The sequence below is a fragment of the Neolamprologus brichardi genome, chromosome 23 (genome assembly GCF_056152115.1).
Source record: "Neolamprologus brichardi isolate AB-2024 chromosome 23, ASM5615211v1, whole genome shotgun sequence".
NCBI lineage: Eukaryota > Metazoa > Chordata > Actinopteri > Cichliformes > Cichlidae > Neolamprologus > Neolamprologus brichardi.
The window spans coordinates 37,438,927-37,450,673 of NC_142125.1; the positions used below are offsets into that span (position 1 = coordinate 37,438,927).

The window sequence follows — 11,747 nt, forward strand, 5'->3', positions numbered from 1 at the left end:
AGACAAAGCCAGAGGCTTGGACTTGGTTTGCAGCACATGTCTCAAGACAGTGTCAACACATGATGCTTGACTCTGAGCTCTTCTGAGGGATGTTAACTGAAGCCTCAGGCAAACTAAATAATTTGTTAAAAAGGTGAACATGTCAAATTTCCACTCTGCAATTTCAGTTTATTTTTATTTCTATAGCACCAAATCACAACAACATTCGCCTCATGAGGCTTTATATCGTAAGGGAAAGGGAATAACAGAGAGAAAACCCAACAATCAGATGACCCCCTGTCAGCAAACACTTGGCAACAGTGGGAAAGAAAAACTCCGTCTTAATAGGAATAAACCTCCAGCAGAACCACTGTATAAACACATAGTAAGTCTTTTTAAAGGGTTTCCATTTAAACGGCATCTTAGATGGCCAGATCAACCAGAAGGGGACAGTGCTAAGCACAAATGTGAAGGTTCTGCATGATGCACTGTGATTGAGCACTTAAACAATTTTCCTACACATTTAATCCTTTAAAGGTTTCTGAACCATGCCAGAAAAATCAATTTTCTAAAGAAATGTAGTTTCTGCTGAACCTTTTAACAAAAAAGTAATTAAAAATATTAATTTGCATTTATATAAGTTTTAATTTGTCTCATACTTGGTACATCTGGCATTTTTTATTTACATTTATTGCTTAAAATGTATCGTTTTTAATTTAGTTTTTTATTGGAAAACTAATAAATCTCAAAAACTCATGCATCAGATATAATACACTCAGAATTAATGGTTTAACCACTTGTGGTTAAGTGTGCCCAGGGAAATATGAGTGGTGCAGGGCGTGGAGGCTATTTTTTTTGTCTTGTATTGCAGGAAAGCACTTTGGCCTGCCCGTCTCTGGAGCCATAGTAGCCCATATCTGTATATTAGCTTGTGTTTTGGATTAAAAGAAAAAAACAACCTGCTGCTGGACTGTCAACCATGCATCAGATATCAATGGGTGTAATAACTGTGTAAAGACGTGGTGCAAGACAGGAACAAATAATCTGGACAGAGGCTTCGTCACTGAAATTCAAAGATAATTTTGGGGGCATTTTTATGATGATTCTTTTTACTTTCTTTACAGTTAATCTTTGTCACCATGTTTCTGCAATAACCTGTGTTTTTTTTTTAAAATTTATTATAGTTTGTGTGATTACTTTGTTCTAGTTGTAAATATCAAGAGCACTGGAGAAGGGAAGCTGTGTTCGTGTCATTTGTTCAACGAGGACTGCAGCTCATCGTGATGAATTTAAGAAGGCTATTATCTAATTAGTGACACATGATAAGTGCAGCTGCTGAGAGGCCCGTCCACTGCTGTCATCAAACGGCAGTTAACTACACATTACCATTGTGGTACTAATAACCCCTCATAGCTGCTTTCCCCCCCTCAGAAAAGCACTACTCCACTGCAGTAATGGGAAATGGCAGAAAATAAATAATGGAAAAAGCGCTTACTTGTCCTGCTCTTGGGTCCTTCTCATTATGTTTTATCAACTCCGGCAAAAACTTCATGCTGCAACTCTCAGATGTTTTAATGCACGCAGCTTTATAATCTCTTTTCATGAGAGCTGATGTTTATTTGCTTTTAAGGCAGTGGGCTTTAGGGACCACCAGGGGCCCTTGAGAGGGCCTCTAATAAAAACTCTGGGTAAAGCAGGATGTTCGGCACTGCAGTAGACACAGCTACAGTACTGTTACTACTTAGAGCAAACATCTCTGTGGGTTACTGAAGAGAGAGTGTGACACAAACGAGATCCAAAGCAAAAATCATTACTTTAATTTTCTTTATTTCTTTCTTTCAATAGATTTTACACTATCTTGCTGGAACCAAAGAAACATTTGACTATAGAAACATAAAGTAGCACAAAATATATGCAAAAAAAAAAAAACATTTAAAAATGTTTACACTGAAACTAGAAATCTGACGTGGGTCTTCTTGTCAATTGGTTTTCATGTCTTGACTTTGTTGGTGAGGTACACTGCAACAATGATGACACAGGCAGCCACACTTCTTAACCTTCAGTCTCCGGTATAGTGTCCTCTGCTGGCTAAAGCTGTGAATTGCATGTTCCATTGTAAGGCAATGGGACCCAAAAGATTTCACTCACAGATTTGGGAGACAGGAAGTAAAGATCGGTGACTGTTTGCTCTGCTGCAGTCTCCTCTCACTTTTGGCCTTGTGACGCATACGTTAGAACCTTAAAAAAAATTATTTCCGATATAAAGATTCATAGTTCAAATGAAACTCTGAAGGGATTTGAGAAGAGAAAGAGAGAGACCCACTTAGGTCTCTTTAATAAATTTCATAAGAGCTCTTTAAAACATAAAACCTTAAGTACGATGGACTCAAGATAAGGCAAAGTGTTTGGATAAGTTGAGTCTGCTCAGTCGGCCAACTGCTCAGAAAGTGCTGTTACCATCAGTCAATCATTGCCAACACAATAAAAAAAACATTTCAAGAGAAAGTCCATACACAGGGGGCACCAAATAAGGACATTTTGTGTACAGACATTTTTTTTTATTCACTAGAAACATTCAGTACGTTATAATTTAGTAAGAAAAGAAAAGATTGTTTTCTCTCATGCAACGTGTTGAATTGAAGTCATTTACTGGTAATATCTGCCATTTACTGATGAACAGATTTACCCTTGAAGGAAGTGAAAAACAGAACAGATCAATAAACAATATGAAAGTGCAATCCTAAAGACTAGTGATACATAAGCCTCGAATAAAATGTATCTGTGTGGAACCTAAAGGTCCTTTGTCAGGGGGAAAGTTGAACATCTTATTAATTTATAGATTATTTAGTTCTTATATTTATATATATATATTTTATATATATTTATATGTAATCTATGTAACATCGATGAATTTTATATCTCTAAGTGTTACAGTCACAGCACTATAGAGGCTGTTACTTACTAATGAAAATATTAGGTCATTGTCATAATCTCAGAGAAGAATAAGAAATGTTCATATCTTCTTTACAATCTACCTTGTACAGTGTTCTAGCAAAGAAAAAAAACAGAAACAAAAGCCAACTTAACAATGTCATTTACAAAAATACCCAACTTTAGTAATTGCAACATCTGGTTGCCACTGCAACAAGTTATGTTATGAAATACTATTATACTAGAGTGAAAAGTACATCTTTTTTGAAATTTTCTTTGCTTTTTTTGGTAAAATGTCATCTATACAATAAACATTTTTTTTTCCCAACAACACAAGCAACTCTATAACTATGCTCATTACTGCAACACCGTGATCGTTTCTATGGATGAGAAGGCAAGAAAGGTCCAGTAGCTTTCCATCGAGGGGAGGGGTGAGGGCGGGTCGACGTTTAAACCCCTCCCACTCAAGACGTGCGCAACTTCTCATTCGCCGGCCCCCTACGGGTTAGACCTTGAAATGACCAACCGTGCAGAACGTAGCACAGCTCAATAAATTACATTCATTTCAAAATAGAATAGTTTACAACATTGTGTTTTCTTTTTCTGACTAAAATTTTGACCAAGAGTAACATAAGATAAATTACAACAAAATAGAACTTTTTTTTTTTAAACCACCTTCCACAAATATTACACACAGATCAGAACGTGTGTGAGAACATTCAAAGTGAATGAAACTCAAAAAAAAAGCATGATTGTGGATTGTCGATGTTAATCAAGCACCATGAAATTACATCCGAATTTTGAAGAATGTCAAATAAAATTTAGTATAATGAGTTAAAACACACTGCTAGTCGTCAAAATACAAAAAAAGAAAAAGAAAAAAATGTTGGTGTAAAATGACCAAAGAACATTTTATGCTCTAAAAAACAAAAACAAATGATTGTTCCAGGAGGTGGAGGGATTTTTTTTTTTAGAGAGGGGGGGAGGTTCAAACATACTTTGATAGTAGACACAACACAAACTCTTAAATAACTTTGAATACATTTCTAGAACCATGAATATAAACTCTCAAAATAAGAGACACTTTACATACATTACACAGTTTACAATACATGTTTGTCTCACTCACGTTCCTCATGTAAACTACTCAGAACCATGGTAAGAAACAATGGTACACTGTGAAAGTCACCAAACATTCTACAAAGCTATTTTTGATTTGTCGTTTCTTACGTTTCTTTTTCAGTAAAGTCACTTGTGATGTTAATGAGCGCTTAGCTGGAAATCTCCTTCCAGGGACGCCAAAAAGTGTGATGTCTTTTCCCCAAAGAGTCTTTGTAGCTCTCGACAGCCCAGTGTGTTGTGTCTGTGACTTTTTAGTGATACACTCTGGATGCAAGTGTTGTTGATGAGTAATTTTTTTAGGCACTTCTACAGTTTTCTAAAATGGAACAGGATTATCGGTGATAGTAGGGTTGGACAGAACAACCGACGGTCACAGATAGCCCTCCAGTTGAAGTTCAAGTCATCTGTTTGCTTGACGAGTGTCGTCGAATGCACCGTTTTTTTTTGTGTTTTTTTTGTTTTTTTTAATTGTTTAGTCTTAGCACTTAAATCCTTCACCCTCCTCCAGGTAAAAAGCTCTCCTACCAGGCTTGGTGTCACCATCACGTGCCAGATCCCACTTTAAGTCCCAGTCTGCCGGCAGACCATCAGTCTCTAACACACACGCACACATGCACACGCACGCACACACACACGCACAAGGCTTGGCATGTCTGGAACAAACCCTCGCGCTTCGCTGAGCCCTTGGCACACACCCCAGCCTTCAGGCTTTTTCGGTAATGGCCACGACTATCTTCCGACTTCTCCTGTCACGACTGCATGCACAATCTATCAAAGATCTGAACCCAGCAACGCAACTAAAAAAGATGGCGAGTGGGTCCTATTTGCAGTGTGGGCAATGGCAAAAGAGAAAAAAAAAGTGACCTCTTCCAAGCCTCAACTTTGGCAAGATGTTTCCAGAGATGAAAAGTTGGCAGAGGGAAGGGAGGGACGAGCTTCATCATGGCATCTTAACAGCATCGGGTGGCAGATGAGGGTCGCGGAGGAGCCCTCGCAGGGACAATCACACGAAGAGCTCATGAGCCTGGCTGCCCTGAGGACATTCAACTTTTGCAGAGAGAAAAGCAACGACCGCAAGACGAAAAACCCTCGTGAAAGCATCGCGTGCGTAGGTGTGTTGTGCATGGGGTCTCTGTGACTCTTCCTTGTCTTCAACATTAAACACTATACTTTCATATAGTGCAAATCAAACATCTGTGTTTTTCTTGACTAACCAAAGGGATGAATATTGTGCAGGTTGGTTTTTAGAATAAATATGCAAGCAGAGGAGATCCACGGTATTCTGAGAGAACAGTTGTTAAAATGACCTCTATAGTGTGTCTGCTATGTATGTACTATACATAAGAATATTTTTTGATGTTTTATTGTTAATAGTTTTTTTTTCTAGCAATACATACAGTATATATCTTTTTATTTTTTCCTGTGTGTGTGTGTGTGTGTGTGTATGTGTGTGTGTGTTACACCGGTACTGCAGTTGTTATGGTTAAATTGAAGTGTTACACTCTTAGCATGCAGGTTGCTGGACCTCTATGGGAGAGGTTAGGTAGTATTTACAGAGGGGATGTTTTGGGTTTCCTAGTGCAGCTTCTTGACACTCCGTTCCCTTCCTGACCCTTACTTCAGGATAATCTGCAAGACAGAGACAGAGAAAGCAACGACAAAGAAAAAAAGAGAGAGAGCATTTTAGTTTACCTATAAGACAGAAGTACAACTTTATCTGCACACACTGTTGTGTTTAAAAGTTTTGGAAATTCTTTATAAATCAAAAGACTAGCACTACAGCTAAAAAAATGTGGCCATGTTTTTGGAAGAAAATAAACTGTTTATTTATTTATTGTTTTTAGAAATATTGTAAAACACAATCTTCCTCCTCTCACCCCCAACCTGTCAGACAGCTGACCTGCTCTGAGCCTGTTTCTGCCCGAGGTTTCTTCCTGTTAAAATTGAGTTTTTCTTTCCCACTGTCGCCAAGTGTTTGCTTTTAGGGGTTGTTTGATTGTTAGGGTTTTCTCCCTATTACTGTATAAATACACAGAGCCCCATATCCAGCTACAAGCAACCCTGTATTCAAGTGGAGCATGTTGCTATCTAATGCAAAATGTGCTGAGTAAAGAAGCAATAAATCTGAGCATCACCCTCTGTGGCTTTCTAGCATTCCTAACAACAAACCTAATAAGACACTTAAATCCCCGTCACCTAGTCAAACATTTTAAAGAAGCTAACAAAGAAAAAGTGGTTAAAGCTAAAGCTGTTCGGAGTTTCGAGCTAGCCACAAGCCAGCAGCCTCGGTATGATCAAAGGATCAAAGCAGATAAGTGGAAAAATATGAAGATGAGTGAAAAACAGAAAAGTGTCGACGTCCTGTTACTGAGCAGCTTTTAACACACTGAAAAATGTAGTACCTGACCTTTATTTTCTTCAATAATTCTGCTGCACCTGCTTTTGTTTTTGTATAAGTATCGTATATCAGATAAATGTGCGTGTAAAACTCATTTTCAGCGTTTTCTCCACTTCATTTTCGTTAGTTTCACACAGAGAAGACTATTTAATTGTAAAGTCTAACAACTAATTTATTATGAAAATAATATTCTGCATTGAAGTGAAGTTGATTTTTGTTTGAATGTGTTGTCGTTGACGTTGTTGGAATCATTAAAAAATAGCAATTGGTGCATCTCTAATCATTTTAATTTGGTTCTAATAAATGACAGCTGTTCGAGCTGAAGATTTCATACAGCACCTGCTGCCTGCGGGCTGTCTGTTGTGTGCTGTTACCACAACAGATAGAAAAGGTCCTCAACTGGCATCTTCATTAAATGGTACTGGTAAATGGTACCTGCTACATCCAGATTATTCAGCTTTCTCTTGCATTAGAATATTACATTTGTTATTGGCATATCTCTATTGAGCTTCAGAAAGAAAGCTCATTTTTAAAGGAGATTTTGAGACTATAGACAAAACCTGCAAAGTCTCAGCTGTGCTTGCATGACACAGTAGTATTTTAATATGATAAACGTGGATGATGTAACATTATGGATCTTTGTTATCTCTGCAAAATTCAGACCTAATAGAAATATGATTCCATTACCCATTAAATGCATTTTATATTGTGACATTTCTGATCAAATTAATGTCAGATCAAATATAAATCTGGATCTGGATCAAATCTGCCTTTTGTCTGATTAAACAAAGTCCTTGTTAGTCTGACAGTTTCTAAAGCCTCCTTTACAATAATGCAATAACTATAACAATATATATTTTTTTAATTTTAAAAAATAGCCAGGTGTGGAGGTGTTGAAGTAGGAACAACTCAAACTTATCTCAGGGTGTTATTTGCACTGTTTCAAATCATTAGCTTAGCTGGTTAGCGTTAAATTAGTACAGCTGCTTTACAGCTCCTCATATGTGCTCAAGAGGAGGCTGTGACGAACTATGAAACTTTTCCTTTTAGATTCAGTCCATGTGGCATATTGTGCATAATCATTTCTGTGAAGCAGACTGGCACCAAAGCAACAGGTAGGAGGTGTTTACCACAACAACAATGTGTGAGAAAGGTCAGATGAGCACAGATAAGTATTTGCCAGTGAATAATACATATCTGTCTTACTGATGAGCTGTGGCAACATCACCAGCTTGGTGTTTCATGCAGATAAGAACCAAGCTTCTAACTATTTGCAAATAGCATTTGACCCTCGTCTGGTAACCTCGGTTTGTATTCTCTCTTTAAGAGATTAAGCCTGAACCGCCACACAACAAAGAGAAAGCGAGACAGTGTGAGACTGTCTATAAGGGGGGGCTGACAGGTAGGAGAGATGCTGGCTGCCATCATGTGGGCGCCACTGGCAGCAAGCCAACGCAGAACAAAGCCACATGACGCTTGTTAATAGACAATGGACGGCCAGCAAAGGACAGAAGCCGCTGGTCACACCACACATCACAGGAGGTCACCACAGTGGGAGAGAGCGTGTGATGTGCACAGGTCGAGAGAGAAGGCAGTGCAGTGTGGAAATTAGGGGAAAACATTTGAGCTGCCAGATGGGTGGGATTTAACAGATAGGACGCTACAAACTAATGCCAAGAACTGTTTGCAGGTCCTGTTTGCCTTTGATTTGCTGCAGTGATACCAGCAGCGCGTTTCAGCCCAGAACGAGTCAGAGAGACAGCAGACGAAGATGACGTGCTGCAAAATCACAGCGGACATTTACTGCTGTACCTCCTTTTTTACGCCTTAATATCAGCTAATTATAAGAACTGCACGGTATCACAGTGACCTAGTTTGCAAATTTCATAAGATGAAATATTAATTAAGTGATAAGAATTAAAGCAGGTTCCCTCTACAGCAAGGTGAAGGATCCAACTCCAGCTGAAGAGCTCCTCGACATAACAATGTGTAATTCTACTTGAGCTTAATCTTCCCATCAGTCCAGCAGCCAAAGTGATCCCCTCTAGGCTGCAAGTCTGAGTCGACTGCAGCACAGCGACAGCAGAGGGTGCTGCAACTTCACAATCTCCAGTAATATGTAGCACTTCACAACTGGAGACCCCGGCAGCATTAGGACATGCTTAATATGTGCAAGGACATGCAACGACGTGCGTCGCATGAATAGTTCAGAAGGTCATGAATCGACCAGACTCCTGAGGTCTTAACGAGTGTCAGCATCCTGGCGTCACAGGGTGTGTAATACCCTTTAGACACAGATTTCCTCGGCTGAACACGACGCCCAATTAATTATCGAGTTCGGCTCAAACTGTCTCGGCCCAGGATTTATGTTAAAGAACCAATATAATAATAGAAGCTAAAAAGCTGACGGCAGGCTGCTAGCATCGGGACAAATGCACCACTGTTCAGGACAGAGTGACGTCGGCAGCCCCGTGCCCTCAGAAAATGCCTGGGTGTGTATTCGGAAAAGCCATATGATTTTTATGACTGCACTGAATGCAGCACAGCTGGTGATTACAAGGGCTAACTGTGTCCGAGGCCCTGCTCATACCTGGCATTAGCTGGAGGGATCTTTATATGGGCTGGAGAGGAGGTGAGAGAAAGAGTCGGGTAGGGGGTGGAGTGTAAGTGGGGGGGGACAGACGGAGACAGAGAGCAAAGGCTGACGTCAGTGTTTCTCCGGCTCCTTGTCCCACATGCATCTTTAAAGAGCAGCTCTGCTTCCTGCTGCTACTGCTGCTGCATGCCAATTACAGGAAGAGTCGGTGACTCACAGGAAGTGCACACGCTGCTGGCCTATGAGGGGCAATAAAGCGCACAAGTGGTGGGACCAGACCTGTGGTTAATGATGGAAGGGGGATCTTGGAGAAAGGATTTATGTTCCTTTTTTTAATTTGAAATGTGAGCAGTCATTTCTTACGGTGAGAGCTCTGATCTTGATGTTAGATATCACTTTTATAGGCATCATGAAAATGTTTAATTTCAAGGAAATGTAAGGTTTTTTTCCACATTGAGACAGTAAGCAAAAGTACAAAAAAAGAAGAATATGGAGGAGCAGAGTCTGAAAAAAGAGGTGGGGAAGGATTATACTGGTCCTTGGTATAGTAGTAGGCACTGCTATTATAATAATTGAGATAATTTTTTCGCATTTATTTGCGTCTTTCGTCGTGTTGTCATGTTGAATGTTTTCCTAAATTCAATTAAGACACACATGCCGTGTGGTGGAAATATTTTTCAAGTGCTCGCCCGTGTGTCCTCAGCGTACCTCGATACAGAACTACCAGTAAATGATTGCCAGCTGCATGAGGCCGGTGTGCCAGCATTGTGCTGAAATTTCCAGGTTTAAAATGGGGCACACATGCGTCACTCTGGCATTCAAAAACCTGGCCTTGCTTCCCTGGCTCTTGCTTGACACGTGGCAACAGGAGAGCCGCCGATCAGGGGCCATTTTTAGACAGCTTCTGTGATCTTCTGTTTTTTTTTCCTGCGTCTCTCACCCTGACAAGTGTAGCCTAGAACTGTTTCCTCACATGATTTATTCTCCCTTTTATCCTGCAACCAGGAAAAGGTAAAAAGGTGAAGCCGAGAGGAGCGGAAAACAGGAATAGATCCAACATAGCTGCTGTTACGAACCGGCTGTTAGGTGCTGCGGAAATCGTCTGTGTGTATTTGCTTGAACGTGTGTGTTTGCAGAGCACACAAGCAGTACAGATGAGGCCCCTACTGCAGACGGAGAGGCTTATTTGAAGTCAACAACAAGAAAAGTGGAAAATAAAACTAATTTTAAAAAACAAACAAAAAACAAACAGAACATGCAAAAAAACAAAAACAAAAATCAGGAAGTAGTGCAACACAACACAACTACTACTTGCAAATGTGGGAGCTCTGAAGAAGTGCTTGTCAGGTTTGCCTAATGGGGGCTGTGATTTATAAGAGGTACACTGCTCAGGTAGCTCTTTTTGCTTTAAATTGTCTAGAAAACACCCACTCACAGGCTTTCATGCCAGTGTGAGCGTGCTCTGTGCAGGTGCACCGATGGACAGATGGGGATGGGCTAGGTGTGGGTTAAGGTTATCGCAGCCCAGTACTTATTCAGAGCTCCGGGGACTGATGAAAGAAAGCTTTAAAAGGAGCAAACCTGATTGGCTGGTGCTGTTGCTGCGTAGGGGACACTTGTGGCAGGAGTTGTTGCTGCAGAGACAGTAGCAGGCGTAGCACTGTACATCATTGGGACTTTGTTTTGAGGGTAGGAAAGGGGAGGAAGAGGAGGAATGGGGGGGAAGAGGGAAGGAGGTGGTAGCAATGGACAGGTAGGTGGAGCATTATGGTAGTTGTGGTAACAGTTGTGGTGCGTGCGTGCATGGGTGCGTGCATGGGTGCGTGCGTGCATGTTGACGGGGTTGTTGTTTATTTTTTGTTGTTGGTGTTGATGGTGGCGGATGTTACAGAGAGCCAGCAAGCCATCGTTAGGGTTACACCGGCAGATGGCATGCAACCATTCACAATGCAAAGCAAAGGAGGTCAGGAAGAAAGAAAGAAAGGAAAAGAGAGCATGGGAGAAAAAAAAAACAAGAGGAGAGAAGCTGATTACAATCACAAGTAAGGAAATTTATGTGGAAAATCAGTTTGCTGTTTTTCCCAGAGAAATTAAAGGGCACAAGACACCAATTATGATGAATCGATGGCATGGGGATGGGAACTTTTCAATTCGTGTGGGCTGACGAGTCAAACAGCAGAGATGAGAGATCTTAAAAACCCAAGTGGCTCATTTCTAGTCATTAGTTTACCTTGTTGCTAATGTTGGACCCGCTGATGTTATCAGCTGAATTTTTGGTAATTCCCATCCCCTGTTGTGCAGTGACAAATGCTCCGGTTTGTGTGTAATTTCTCTGGGAAACTGATTTAAATTTCCTGATCAACACAGCACAGCAAACAGACAAAACTATCCTACAGCTTAAGAACAGATCAGTCTGCGGCGTCCACGCTAACACTTTAAACATTAGCCAGAGAGTCAGTCAGCGGCGAGACGAGCGCTGAAAAGTCACAGCTCTTCCAGGTGAAACAAAACGGGCAGCTTTGATAATAACTCACAAGTGTTCGAATCATGTCCTTTTGTCTCACCTGCAAGGGGGGCTGCAAATAGTGCCCACTCATACCCCCACCCCTCCATCCCACAAAACTCCCACCTAAATCAGACAGTGTGTGTGAGAGAGAGCAAATAGAAGGTCAGAACCTACCAAGACTGCTAGCGGGAGTCATGCACAAGACTGACCCTGTT

The 11,747-nt window shown here is 40.6% G+C and overlaps 1 protein-coding gene across 14 annotated transcripts in view; it reads right to left on the reverse strand.

Moving 5' to 3' along the window:
- Positions 1-1,789: 1,789 nt before the first annotated feature.
- mbnl2 (muscleblind-like splicing regulator 2) overlaps positions 1,790-11,747 on the reverse strand; it is a 52,974-nt gene continuing 43,016 nt past the window's right edge. For 6 of the 14 annotated variants that reach the window (XM_087836717.1, XM_087836716.1, XM_087836719.1 and 3 more), the window contains 2 exons: positions 11,707-11,742; positions 1,790-5,661 (listed from right to left, as the gene is read on the reverse strand). In XM_087836717.1, the coding sequence (XP_087692843.1) occupies positions 5,537-5,661; positions 11,707-11,742 (161 nt within the window). In that variant the 3' untranslated portion in view covers positions 1,790-5,536. Of the gene's footprint in view, positions 5,662-10,607; positions 10,703-11,706; positions 11,743-11,747 lie in introns of all 14 variants that reach the window. The other 8 variants (XM_035913963.2, XM_035913957.2, XM_035913967.2 and 5 more) reach the window with 5 other exon arrangements.